The sequence below is a fragment of the Elephantulus edwardii genome, unplaced genomic scaffold (genome assembly GCF_000299155.1).
Source record: "Elephantulus edwardii isolate Elephantulus edwardi_28Jun2011 unplaced genomic scaffold, EleEdw1.0 scaffold00050, whole genome shotgun sequence".
In the NCBI taxonomy this organism is placed as follows: Eukaryota; Metazoa; Chordata; class Mammalia; order Macroscelidea; family Macroscelididae; genus Elephantulus; species Elephantulus edwardii.
This window is the reverse complement of record NW_006399800.1, coordinates 2,194,566-2,206,407: the sequence shown is the minus strand read 5'-3', so window position 1 is coordinate 2,206,407 and position 11,842 is coordinate 2,194,566. Positions and strand designations below refer to the sequence as shown.

Below are 11,842 nucleotides of genomic sequence, written 5' to 3'. Positions count from 1 at the left end.
ATTGTGCTGCCAGCCCAAAGGCAAGTGGTTCAAGTTCACCTACTGCTCCATGGGGTAAAGATGGGTAATCTCCTCCCATGTGATTAACTACCTCTGAAAACCTACTGAAAGGACAGTTATGGGATTGTTCTGATTTGATGGTACACAACAACAACCTGCATGTTGTTGTTGTTAGGTGCCATCAAGCTGAGTACAACTCATAGTGACCAATGAACAAAAGATCTGAACCTGTTCTATCCTTCACCATCCTCACACTTCCTTCTTGGCACACAAGATCCCATTGCAGCAGTCACCATGTCAATTCACCTGGTTGAGGGTCTTCCCTCCTTCGCCGACCCTCCATCCTTCCCAGTACCATGTCCTTCTCCAAGGAACAGCACCTCCTAGGAACATGCCCAAAGTATGTGTCTGAAAACATATAGCTTGAGTCAAGTGCACCTTAGTCCTCAAAGTGACATGTTCACCTTTTGATACTTTAAAGAAGTCTTTTGTAGCAGATTAGCCCAGTGCATTTTCTCTCTTGACTGCTACTTCATCAGTGTTGACAGTAGATCCAAGAACAACGAATTCCTTGACAATTTCAATATTTTCCTCCATTTATCATGATATTGCTTACTGATCCAGTTATGGGGACTTTTGTTTTCTTTACGTTGAAGTGTAATCCATACTGAAGGCTGTAGTCTTTGATCTTCGTCAATAAATGCTTCAAGTCCTCTTCCCTTTAGCAATCAAGGTTGTGTCATCTGCATAATGATGGTTGTTAATGACTCTTCTTTTGATCCTGATGTGTTCTTCAAATAGTCCAGCTTCTCAGATTATCTTCTAAGCATACAGAAGGATAAGAATGACAAAAAGATACAGCCCTGATAGGCACCCTCTCTGATTTTAAACCACACAGTATCTCCTTGTTTTGCTTGAATGACTGCTTCTTAGTCTACTTATAGCTTTCCATGAAACGAGTGTTCTGGAATTACAGTTCTTTACAATGTTATTCTCATTTTATTGTGATCCACCCAGTCAAATAGTAATAACTAGGAATAAATCTTACCAGGGACACGAAGGACTTACACAATGAAAACAAAAACACTCCTCACTATGTGTCATTATTTCATTGTGGCACTATTCACAAGAGCAAAAAAAGATGTAAACAACCTATCTGTGCCTCAATAAACAAAACATGGGTTTTTGCTGAAAGCAAAGATTAACAGAAGAATGTCTATTTGTGTTTCATTGACTATGCTTTGGCTTTGACTAAGGGATCATAATAGACTATGACTAACATTGAGAAGAATGGGAATTCCAGAATATTTAATCATGCTCATATGAAAACTACACCTGGCTGCTATTGTGTTAACAGAGCAAAGGAAGAATGCATACTTTAAAATCAAGGAAGGTGCCTATCAGGGCTATATTCTTTCCCCATACCTATTCAATATACAATGAACAAATCATTTGAGAAGCTAGACTCTATTAAGAAAAAACATGACAACAGGATAGGAGGACGACTCATCAACAACTTGTTTTATGTGCTGAAGGTTGTGAGGAGGACATTAAGCGTTTACTACAGAAGATCAAAGACTACAGCCTTGGGGGAGAGAGGGGAAAAACCACAGCCTTCAATACGGATTACATCTCAACGTCAAGAAGACAAAAATTCCTCACCATTGGGTCTATAGGTAACATCACAATAAGTGAAGAAAAGCTTGAAATTGTCAACAACTTCATCTTCCTTGGATCCACAATCAACACACTTGGCACCAGCAGTGAAGAAATCAAAAGACTGTATTGGAGGGAGCTCTGGTGGCCTTGTGGCACGAAGCTGCGCTGCAATACCAAAGGCATATGGTTCGAATCCACCTGAAGCTCCTCTGCTGAAGAAGGAGAGGCAATCTCTTCCTGTGCCTGTCAGATCCAATTCAACGGCACACAATGGCACAGAACAACAATACTAATAAACCAATTTTTTTTTAAAAAAACCCAAACACTGTATTGGGAAAGTCAGCTGTCAGGGACCTCTCCAAACTTCTGAGAAGCAATGATGTCAGTCTGAAGACTAAAATGTACTATGATCTTTTCAATCACTTGCTATGCATCTGAGAGTTTGCACAATGAACACGAATGTTAGAATAAAAAATCAATGCCTTTGAGTTGTGTTGGAGAAGAGTACTGTCAAAAGAACAAAGAGTTATGTCTTGGAGAAGGTGCAGCCAGAGTGCTCCTTAGAGTCAAGGTTGGTGAAGCTTTGGTCATGTTGCTGAAAGGGGCAATTCCTTGGAAAGGGACATCATTCTTAGAAAGGTGGAGGGTCAGCAAAGGAGATGAATGAAGATCCTCAATCAGATGGACTGACATAGTGACAGCAGCAATGGGCTCAAGTGTATCAGCCATTATGATGGCGCAGGATGGGATCGGGTTCAGTTCTGTTGTTCATGGGGCGCTGTCGATCGCACAAGACTGGGAGACACCTAACAACAACAAATAGGAATGGACTGGAAGGCAGGTTTCCGGTTTATCCCTCACTCACTGAGAGTTAGTTGGTTCTGAGTCATAGCGACCCTTCACCCAGTTTTCGAGGATGTAAATCCCAACAAAGTCTGTCTGGTGGATTCAAACCTTCAGAGATGCACAGCCTTTGGGTTAGCAGCTCAACTAGCGAGACAGTAGAGCTCCCTTCCTGGTTTATAGTTACACCAATTTTTTTTTTTTAACAACTATTTTAATTGTCCTTCTTTTTATCTCTCATAAATCTTCCGGGTGGGTTGTTTCAACCTTTCTAAGAGCCCAGGTAACTGGAGAAACTGAGGCAGAGAGCTAGGCTCCAGGCGCGGCTCGGGAAGCTCCAGTCCCGCGGGCCTCCAGCGACCAGCGCCGGGGCCGTTAAAGCGGTTTCCCCGGGGCTGAGCCACCACCCGGAGGCTAGGGAGGGCGGACGAGAAGCCTGGCGGACGAGGCGGGCCCGGGAACCCAGGGCCGAGGGGGCGGGCCCGAAGCCTCGGCCTCGCCTCCTCCCGCGCCGCGCCCGCCAGTTCCCGGCCGCCCGGGGCGGCCCTGCGCCAGCCGGAGCCTTGGCGGCCGAGCTCCGCCACGATGCTGCAAAAACGTGAGAAGGTACTGCTCCTGAGGACTTTCCATGGCCGGACGCTGCGCATCGTGCGGGAGCATTACCTGCGGCCCAACGTGCCCTGCAACAGCCTGCTGTGCCCGCAGCCCGACGCCTGCAGCAACGGTGAAGGCCCGGGAGGGAGCGCGGGCCCGGGCGGGAGCGAGGGCTGCCGCCGCCAGGGTGGGGCGGCCCCTGGGAGGCGGGAGAGCGCGGCTGGGAGGCGGAGCGCGAGGCTGTGGTGGCGCCTAGGCCCGGGGCCCAGGCCTCCGCCCGTCCCGAGACCTCAGCAATCCGACGGAGATTTGGGGGAAGTGTGGTGCTGAGAGGCTGGGGGGTTCGACCCTGCAAGGACGGCCCTGGTGGTCTGCTGCTTCCAGGGCTCTCGGCACGGGACTCTCTGCCGGTGCCTCCGAGGGGGCGAGGCATGGTGATTTGGGTTTGAGAGGTCTGTGGACGGAGGAACTGTTTCTTCCATTCTCTCAGGATCGTAGAAGGAGCGGCTTGAAGCGATGAGATAGGCAGGGAACAGCCCTTTGGGGATAGATGACCTGCCATCTCTTGGCGTGGAGAGCTTTGCTCCGCTTAAGTTTCCTGCTCTTGCCAGCACTGACTTCAGACATCTTAGTAACGTGCTTTCTTCCCTGTTGTGTGTGATTAGCTGACTCCCACAGCGGCCCCTATAGGACAGGGTCGAAAGGCCCAGTAAGGTTTAGTAGGTTAAGTAGTACTGTAATCTTGGAGCTCTGGTGGCGGTGGTTTGTTTGCCTTAGAGTTAGAGTCAGTTAATAGCTGATTCTCCAGATGGTTGTCAGAGGCAATAGACGGGATTGCCCATCCTTCCCAGAGCAGCTGGTAGAGTCGAACTGCTGCCTTTGGGATTGCAGCGCAGCTTCTTACCCCTTGACCGCCAGAGCTGCACTTTTGGAGTTGAGTTACCATAGCTTCAGAAACCCAATTGAAGATCAGCTGTGAGTCAGTTCCGACTGCATGGGCGGCGAGTTTGAGCTTTTTGAGGATCTTTACAGAAGCAGTTTTGCCATATCTTTTTTTCTGCGGGGCATCTGGTGGGTTCAAACAAACGACCTTTCGATTAGCAGCTGTGACTTTAGGCACCACATCTCTAAGAACCCTTAACTGCTTGAAGGTGGAGGGTAGGCGAAAGAAAGGAAGGCTCTCAACCTGATAGACTGACACAGTGACTGCAGTGATAGGCTCACGTATGTCAGATGATGAGTAAGTATGGTACAGGATAAGACAGGGTCTCAATGAGTCGTAATCATTTAACAGTAATAACTCATTGAACAGGAAGGTCTTGGGGAAAGTGTGATTCGGAATTTATAGCAGATCTTCCCGTACAGTTTTCTAGGCTGCTTGGGTGGTACACAACGGTTAAGCGCTGGATTATTAGCCAAAAGTTTAGTGGTGCTAACTCATCTCCAAAGATAGATTGGTGTTCTGCTTTGAAAGGTCATGCCTTGAAAATCTTATGAACACACTTGGAAACCGGTGAGTCAGAATCAGCTACAGACAACCAACACAGGATTATGAATTTAATGAAGATACTCTTTTTTCCTCTGGTGGATGTTAAGTTTGGTCTTCACTTTCAGCAGACACTTGGTTGGAATTCAAAGAGCTTTGTGTTAAAAGTTAACATTTCAGTTTCAGATTGGCTAACCAGCTGTCTTGGGCATAGGCTGGGTGGAAATCTGTGCTCCTCCCTGGCGGCCAACGAGCATCTTTTAAAATCAGTTCGGTTTTTCTGGCCTTTGGAAACTTATATGTATATACAGAAACTTGAAGTAAAACTGACTTGAAACTGCTGGACATAATCAAAAGGTTGATGTAAATATATTTCGGGATGCCCTACAATGAATTAACGCAGAAATTCAGGTTGTATTAAGACTTTGCTCATTTGTGTAAAAAAAAAAACCCCACTTTCTCACAGTTTCACAAACACGATAAACTAGACGACTTATAACAACTGAACTTTGAACTTCTACCACTGTAGATTTGTCTTGAATTTTAAAATCTTCATGGTATGCTTAAGGTGAGAAGTTGGTCTGCATGTTGGGCATAGTGAAACAGAAACAAATAAGATTTGAAAATATTTTTAAAATTTTTTTAAAAATTAATTTTAATGAAAGTTTCAAGAGATTTAGGGTTTCCAGTCATTCACTGTTGCACTTTCTCCCTACCCACCCACTCCTCCCCAATTCACTCTTCTCCTTGAAAAGAAAGGAAAAACTCTTTAATTGTTATGCAATCCCACCCCCAAGTCCACTCCACTATGTAGCCTTCACTCTGGACTTCTGTAATGACAAGCATACCCATTCATATAGCCCTTTTAAACAGTTCTCTCCCTCATCTGTTTCAATACAATATACATAATTCCTCCCCTCCTTTTCTGTCTCCCCTCAACCCTGATGTCAGTCCCGTTTTACAGCAGTGGTTCTATGCAATATTTGTCTTTTGTGACTGAGATACTTCACTCAGCATAATGTCCTCCAGGGTCATCTATTTGCATTATATTTCATAAGTTCCTTGTTTTTCAATGCTACATAGTGTACATTGTGTGAATATACCAGAGCTTCTCTATCCATTCATTTGTTGATGGGCACTTGGGTTGTTTCAAAAATTTTTTTAAATAAAATTTTATTTTAGCTGTTATTCCAAAATAATTTTTAAATCTCTTAACTTTCTAATTACATTTCAGATGGGAAACTATTGTCTGGCGATGTAACTCATTACGTGATCCCTGATTGGAAAGTTGTCCAAGATTACCTTGAGATCCTTGAGTTTCCTGAGTTGAAGGGAATTATTTTCATGCAAACAGCTTGTCAGGCTGTGCAGCATCAAAGGGGCCGGAGGTATCTATCTATTTTGCATTATTTATTTATAGTATAAACCCTGCCCCCTCCAATATCCCACCCCCTGCTTAGAAAAAAATTCTTCCTTAGAGGATGAGGGAAGGAATTCATTATTTTGTCAGAAAAGGCTTTTTTTAAACTAATTTGATATTCTCTCTGCTAGTGAGAATTGCAATAACATTGTTTTATGTTTCTGCTCCAACACCTGGCCAGTAGATCTGACAATAGATCAATAAACTGCAGTGTCCCCAGTATGTGGGTATTTAAGATTCTAGGCTGAACTGGGCTTTTGGTTTGCATTTTTATATTAGCAAGGTTATTGCTTATTTCTTTACGGCTTGTTTAATTTTTGGTTTATTTAATCATGTTGGTGACATAAAAATATTTTGTTTCAGAAACTTATAAGTTTTAGACTCTTTTGTGAATGTAAATTGTACTTATGGTTAATTGTGTTTGCCAAACAAAGAATTTCTGCTTGAAACCCGTCTAAAATTCTTGCCTTGTACCTAAATGGAGAAAAATTGTCCACCTTTTAAGCAGATACTCTAAAAAAATTCTTTTTCTTAATTTAACATTGAGAGAAGAAAGGATTATTAGTTGAAGTTGGAGACTATATGGAAATAGCATGAACACTGTCAAAAGTCAGTCATTGTCATCTTATCAAGTTGAAACAGACCTACAGTTGACCCTCCAGCAGGATTTATAGAGGCTGGAAACCACAGAGGAGGATTACCCATCATTCTCCCAAGGAGTCACTGATAGATTTGAACCATCAGAGGGCTACAGCCTTTGGCTAAGCTGTGCCTTGTGACTATACCACCAGAGTTCTCTTCTCAACCCTGAAGTCATTGAAAAAGCAGAAACGATGTGTTTATTCTGTTTTTAAATGCCATGTCTTCTTTAAACCTTGGTAGTAAAAGACGAAGTGTTTTTATTTGTATATGAAAATGATAAATTCTCCTTTTTGTATGCTCAGTTCAAAAAAGTGTACATCAAGTAGATTGTGTGCAGGTTTTTCAGACAGAATATTTTAAAATGAGCTTGAAGTTGATTTTGCTCAGACACAAAGATATAGATGTTTATACACATTCAAGTTTAAATGCTGCTCTATGTGTCGTATTTCAATTTCTGGTACTAAAATCAATTTGTTGTTATCATTCAGAGTGCTAACACACTGCCAAGCCTTTTCAACTTCTGTTTTCTAAAATATTTTTAATATTAAGGATTGATTTAAAAACCAATTCCAGGCCATTCAAAGGCAAAGAGTTGGAGTTTAAATATGTTTTCTCCTGAACAATTCAAAAGCAGTTAACTTGATGGAAATCTACTGGTTTTCCACTGTTTCGTGGTGTTGCTGAATATTCTAAATGTGAAAACAAAAGATGAGAAGTTCTGAATTATGATAACACTTGTGTTCTCCATTTGGTAAGCACTATTTGAGCTTGAGGAATACAAAAGATGTCTTAGTCCCTCTCTCAATAAGCCTGTTATCTTGTTTGGGTTCAATGAGGGAAGCAGGAAGGTAATTATGAAATGCTTTAGACAGATAAGGGATAAATAAATGATATGAACTATGTAAAGTTCAGAAGTATAAGTGTGAATGTTAAACCAGAAAGCCCTCTCAGAGGAAATAGGTGTGAATCTGGCCTTAAAGGGGGTACAATGAACATGACTGATAAAGGAGAAGAGGAGGAGGAGACAGAACAGGAATTAACAAGTTTGAGGCTTGGCACTTTTTCTGTTCCGTTAGCAGGTACATTCAGATTGGCTCAGCTAAAGAACAGGATTGGAGGGAGACTCATCAATAACCTGCATTATGCAGATGACACAACCTTGCTTGCCCAAAGTGAGGAGGGCTTGAAGCACTTGTTGCAAAAGATCAAGGAATGCAGCCTTCAGTATGGACTGTATCTCAATGTCAAGAAAACATTCTTACCACTAGACCGATAGGCAGCATCATGATGGATGGAGAGGAAATAGAAACTGTCAGTAGCTTCATCTTGCTTGGATTCACAATTAACACCCTTGGTACCAGCAGTCAAGAAATTGGGAGACACATTACACTGAGAAAATCTGCAGTTAAGGACCTCTCCAAATTTTGAAGAGTGATGATGTCAGTGTGAGGACTATGGTGCATCTTATTCAGGCCATAGTCTTTCTGTTCACTTGCTATGCATCTGAGAGCTGGAAAATGAATAACGATGATAAAAAAACAATTGACACTTTTGAGCTGTGGTATTGGAGAAGAGTACTGAACATCCCATGGACAGCCAAGAGAACAAACAGATATGTCTAGATAGGGTGCAGCCAGAGTGCTTTTTAGAAGCAAGAATGATGAGACTTTGCCTTGCATACTCTGGGAATATTGCTAGGAGGGACTGTTCCTTGGAGAGGGACTTGATGCTGGAAAGGGTAGAGGGCTGACAAAAGAGAGGAAGACCCTCAGCCAGGTGGATTGATGCGGTTACTACCTCAATGGGCTTTTGTGTGTCAGGAAGTGTGAGGATGGTACAGGATAGAACAGGGTTCAGATCTTTTGTTCATAAGGTCACTATGAGGCACACTGAACTCGATGGCACCTGACTACAACAAAAGCAACAAAAGGACCAACATTTCCTAAACCCTGGAAAGTGTCATAACTTGAAAGTTAACTTTCATGTTGATGTTGTTGTTAGATGTCATCGAGTCACTTGTAACTCAAAGTGAGCCTACGTACAACAGCCCAGAACTCGACCCTATCTTGAGCCAACCTCATTATCTCTGACACACCTACTCCTGTTACCCCAGGCACTTAGTCAATCCATCTCATCCAGGGTCTTCCACTCTTGTGCTGTCACTCTACACTTCCAAGCATGATGTCTCTTTCCAAGGACTGGTCCCTCCTTGCAACATGTCCAAAGTATGTCAGACGAAGCTTCAGAATCCTTGCCTCCAAGGAGCAGCATGGTTTTGCCCTCTTCGGTGCAAACCTTTTTATTCTCTTAGCAGACCATGGTATATTCAGTACTCGTCTCCAGCACCATAGCTCAAAGGCATTAATTCTCTTTCTATCATCCCTAGTCATGGTTCAGCTTTCAGATGCATACCAAGTAATTGCAAAGACCATGGCCTGGATCAGACACACCTTAGTCTCTAGACTGATATCATTGCTCCTTAGTACTTTAGAGAGGTCCCTGACAGTAGATTTTCCCAATGTAGTTCGTCTTTTGATTTCCTAGCTAGAGGTTCTAAGAATGTCAATTGTTGAGCCAAGCAAGTTGAGGCTGTTAGTCATTGAATATGTAAAGTCTAGGAGATTTGCTTTATTTATCTGATCTTCACATATATGAATTACTGAGAGTGGAAATTGGATGACCCAAAGAAGCTCTGGTGGCACAGTGGTCAAGTTTTGGCTGCTAACTAACAGGGCAGCGTTGTGAACCCACCAGCCACTCTGGAGGAGAAAGATGTGGCCAACCAGTTCTGAGTTCTGTCAAGACTGCAGCTTTGGGGACCCGCCCTGGGCGGCAACTCTACCCTGTCCAACAGTGTCTCTTTGCGTTGGGACCAGCTTGATGGCAGTGGGTCTGATATTTTTTATTTTGGTTTGGATGAGCAAGGAAAAAAACAAAAACAAAACAAACCACCATTATCCATAAGTGAGTTATAACCAATCTGGTCTCATGTCTGGCATAAAGATGCTTTGCTTTCTCCTTTAGACTTCTTCTGAATCTCTAATAGAGTCTCATCATTTCCTGCATTAGCTTCTCAGGACATAAATAAGATTAGAATTATAGAATTTTGTATGGAACAGATCTAAGAGATCACATGACCTAAATCTCTGTGTAGCACATCAGTATATTGACTTTGGTTTTAAAAAGATTCTCATGGAGTGTTAAGTTATCATTATTCTAATGTTTGATAAATGTGTTTTAAACATAGAGGCTCATGCTTAAGGACTTAATGCACTTTTAAAACCAAGTCAGCCCTTCAAGTTACAAAATCGGAAATTGACACATGAACATGAATAACTGGGACAGACAGTGCTTTCCTTAACCAAAATCACCAGAGTTGGTTTGTTGTTGTTGTTGTTGTGTACCATCAAGTTGGAATGTCCTATAGCTGACCTTCCAGTGGATTTTCAGAGGCAGTTAATTGCATGGGAGTTGGTTTAGCAACAGAAAGTGTTTGCTTCCAAAACCAAATAGAAAAGTGTTTAAGATGGTTTTTTTAAAATTTTTATTTCAATATAAATGTAGTGAAATACCTGTTCTTATGTTAGCCCAAAGAGTTAATCAAGTCCTTGATTGTTCAGAATAATCACAGAGGTTGCCATCTAACAAACCTCAAATGTTTATTGAATGAGAGGTCACTTTCTAACTAAGACTACCATGTCCACTGCCTTCATTCATGTACTCCAGTATTCAGTTAGTTATTCAACAGGTATTTATGGAGTGAGTACATGTGCCTGGGACAGTGCTGGCACTGAGGATACTGTGGTAAACAAAAGGAAACTCACTATAATGGGTCAGGGGCCAGGGGAGGGGGACAGGCAGTAACCAGATAGTCGTGCGCACATATGTGGAACTGAAACCGTGGCAAATGCACTGAAGGAAAGGAACGAGATGCCAGGAGAACCCATACCTCTCGGGGAGAAGGGAAAGGCTTCTCCTGAGAAGGATGCCTTTGCTGAGCTTCAAAGGATGAGTAGAAGCAAAGCGGACAGAGAAAGGGAAAACATTTTCCAGGCAGAGGAAATGGCCTGTGCAAGACCCTGTGGGCATCGTAGCACTCTCAAGTCACTAAAAGGAGGACCCTACATTGAACAGAAGGCCGCCTGGACTTCAGAGGTGTCAGTGAAAAGAGGAGGTGACATTTCTATTTTGAAAGAATTAACTGCATTACATGGAAAATAGAAGGTAGAAGTTTATCACTTTAGTCTAGATGTGAAATGGCAAGAAGTAGACATTTTCAAGAAGTATTTGGTGGCTAAGATCTGAAGAACTTCTTAGGCGTCAACCCAAGAGAATGAAAATCCTGTCCATTTAAGAATTTGTACATGGGTGTTCACAGCAGCGCTATTAATTCTCAATAACCAAGAGGTTTGGGCATTCTGTTGGCCTATGATACACTTTATTTAAAAAAAAATTATGAGTGCCATCTAATAAGAATAGAAAAAGAAAACTTTTTAAAATTCTGGTGTAGGGGAAGGGCTGGGCGGGGAGAGAAGTGAATGAATGGAAATCCAAAATCTCTGTAAATGCTCATTAAAATTATTTTTTAAAAAAATAAAGCTTAAAGCTTAAAAATTAAAAAAAGAAGAAGAAAAAAATTCTGGTTTAATACTCAGGAACCTCTGAGGATAAGTCTGCAGACCCCACCAGGGCCCTTCAGAATCCAGCTAAAGAAACAGCATTTGATCTGGAAATCACTTCTATCTGTGTACGGCAGCCCACTGGTTGGTTGCAGGGCATCCCCTCTTATCCCTAGAGAGTATGTTAGCAGGGGGACGGGTGTTGCATCTATAGATAAAAATATCTGGAAAATATATTAAAAATTCCATTTGGAAAAAAGAAATTTGGCTTTCTCAAAAAGATTTCCCCCTAAGGAATTATTTAACAATGCCTGAATGATGGAGATTTGGAAAACACCTAAGCCAGTAAAGGGAAATTAGGGTAAACCTGGAATGTATGGTACTTGATAATCTACCACCAGCATTCTCCTCTTATGCAGGTCAAATTACCCAGCGCACCATGATGCACCTTGCTGATCCCATGCAGGATATCCACATTTTTAATTCCATCTTATGCACTACAAACCATCACTCATAAAAAATATGACTATATTGCATGTATGCTCTGTTAAATTATAACCACAAACCCACACGTCTCCA

The 11,842-nt window shown here is 42.2% G+C and overlaps 1 protein-coding gene across 1 annotated transcript in view; it reads left to right on the top strand.

The window, feature by feature from the left end:
* Positions 1 to 3,086: 3,086 nt before the first annotated feature.
* The window catches only part of DIS3L (DIS3 mitotic control homolog (S. cerevisiae)-like), a 33,936-nt gene continuing 25,180 nt past the window's right edge, over positions 3,087 to 11,842 (top strand). Inside the window, exons 1-2 of the mRNA XM_006886637.1 lie at positions 3,087 to 3,226; positions 5,817 to 5,970. Coding sequence (XP_006886699.1) covers positions 3,088 to 3,226; positions 5,817 to 5,970 — 293 coding nt within the window. The 5' untranslated portion in view covers position 3,087. The remainder of the gene's footprint in view (positions 3,227 to 5,816; positions 5,971 to 11,842) is intronic.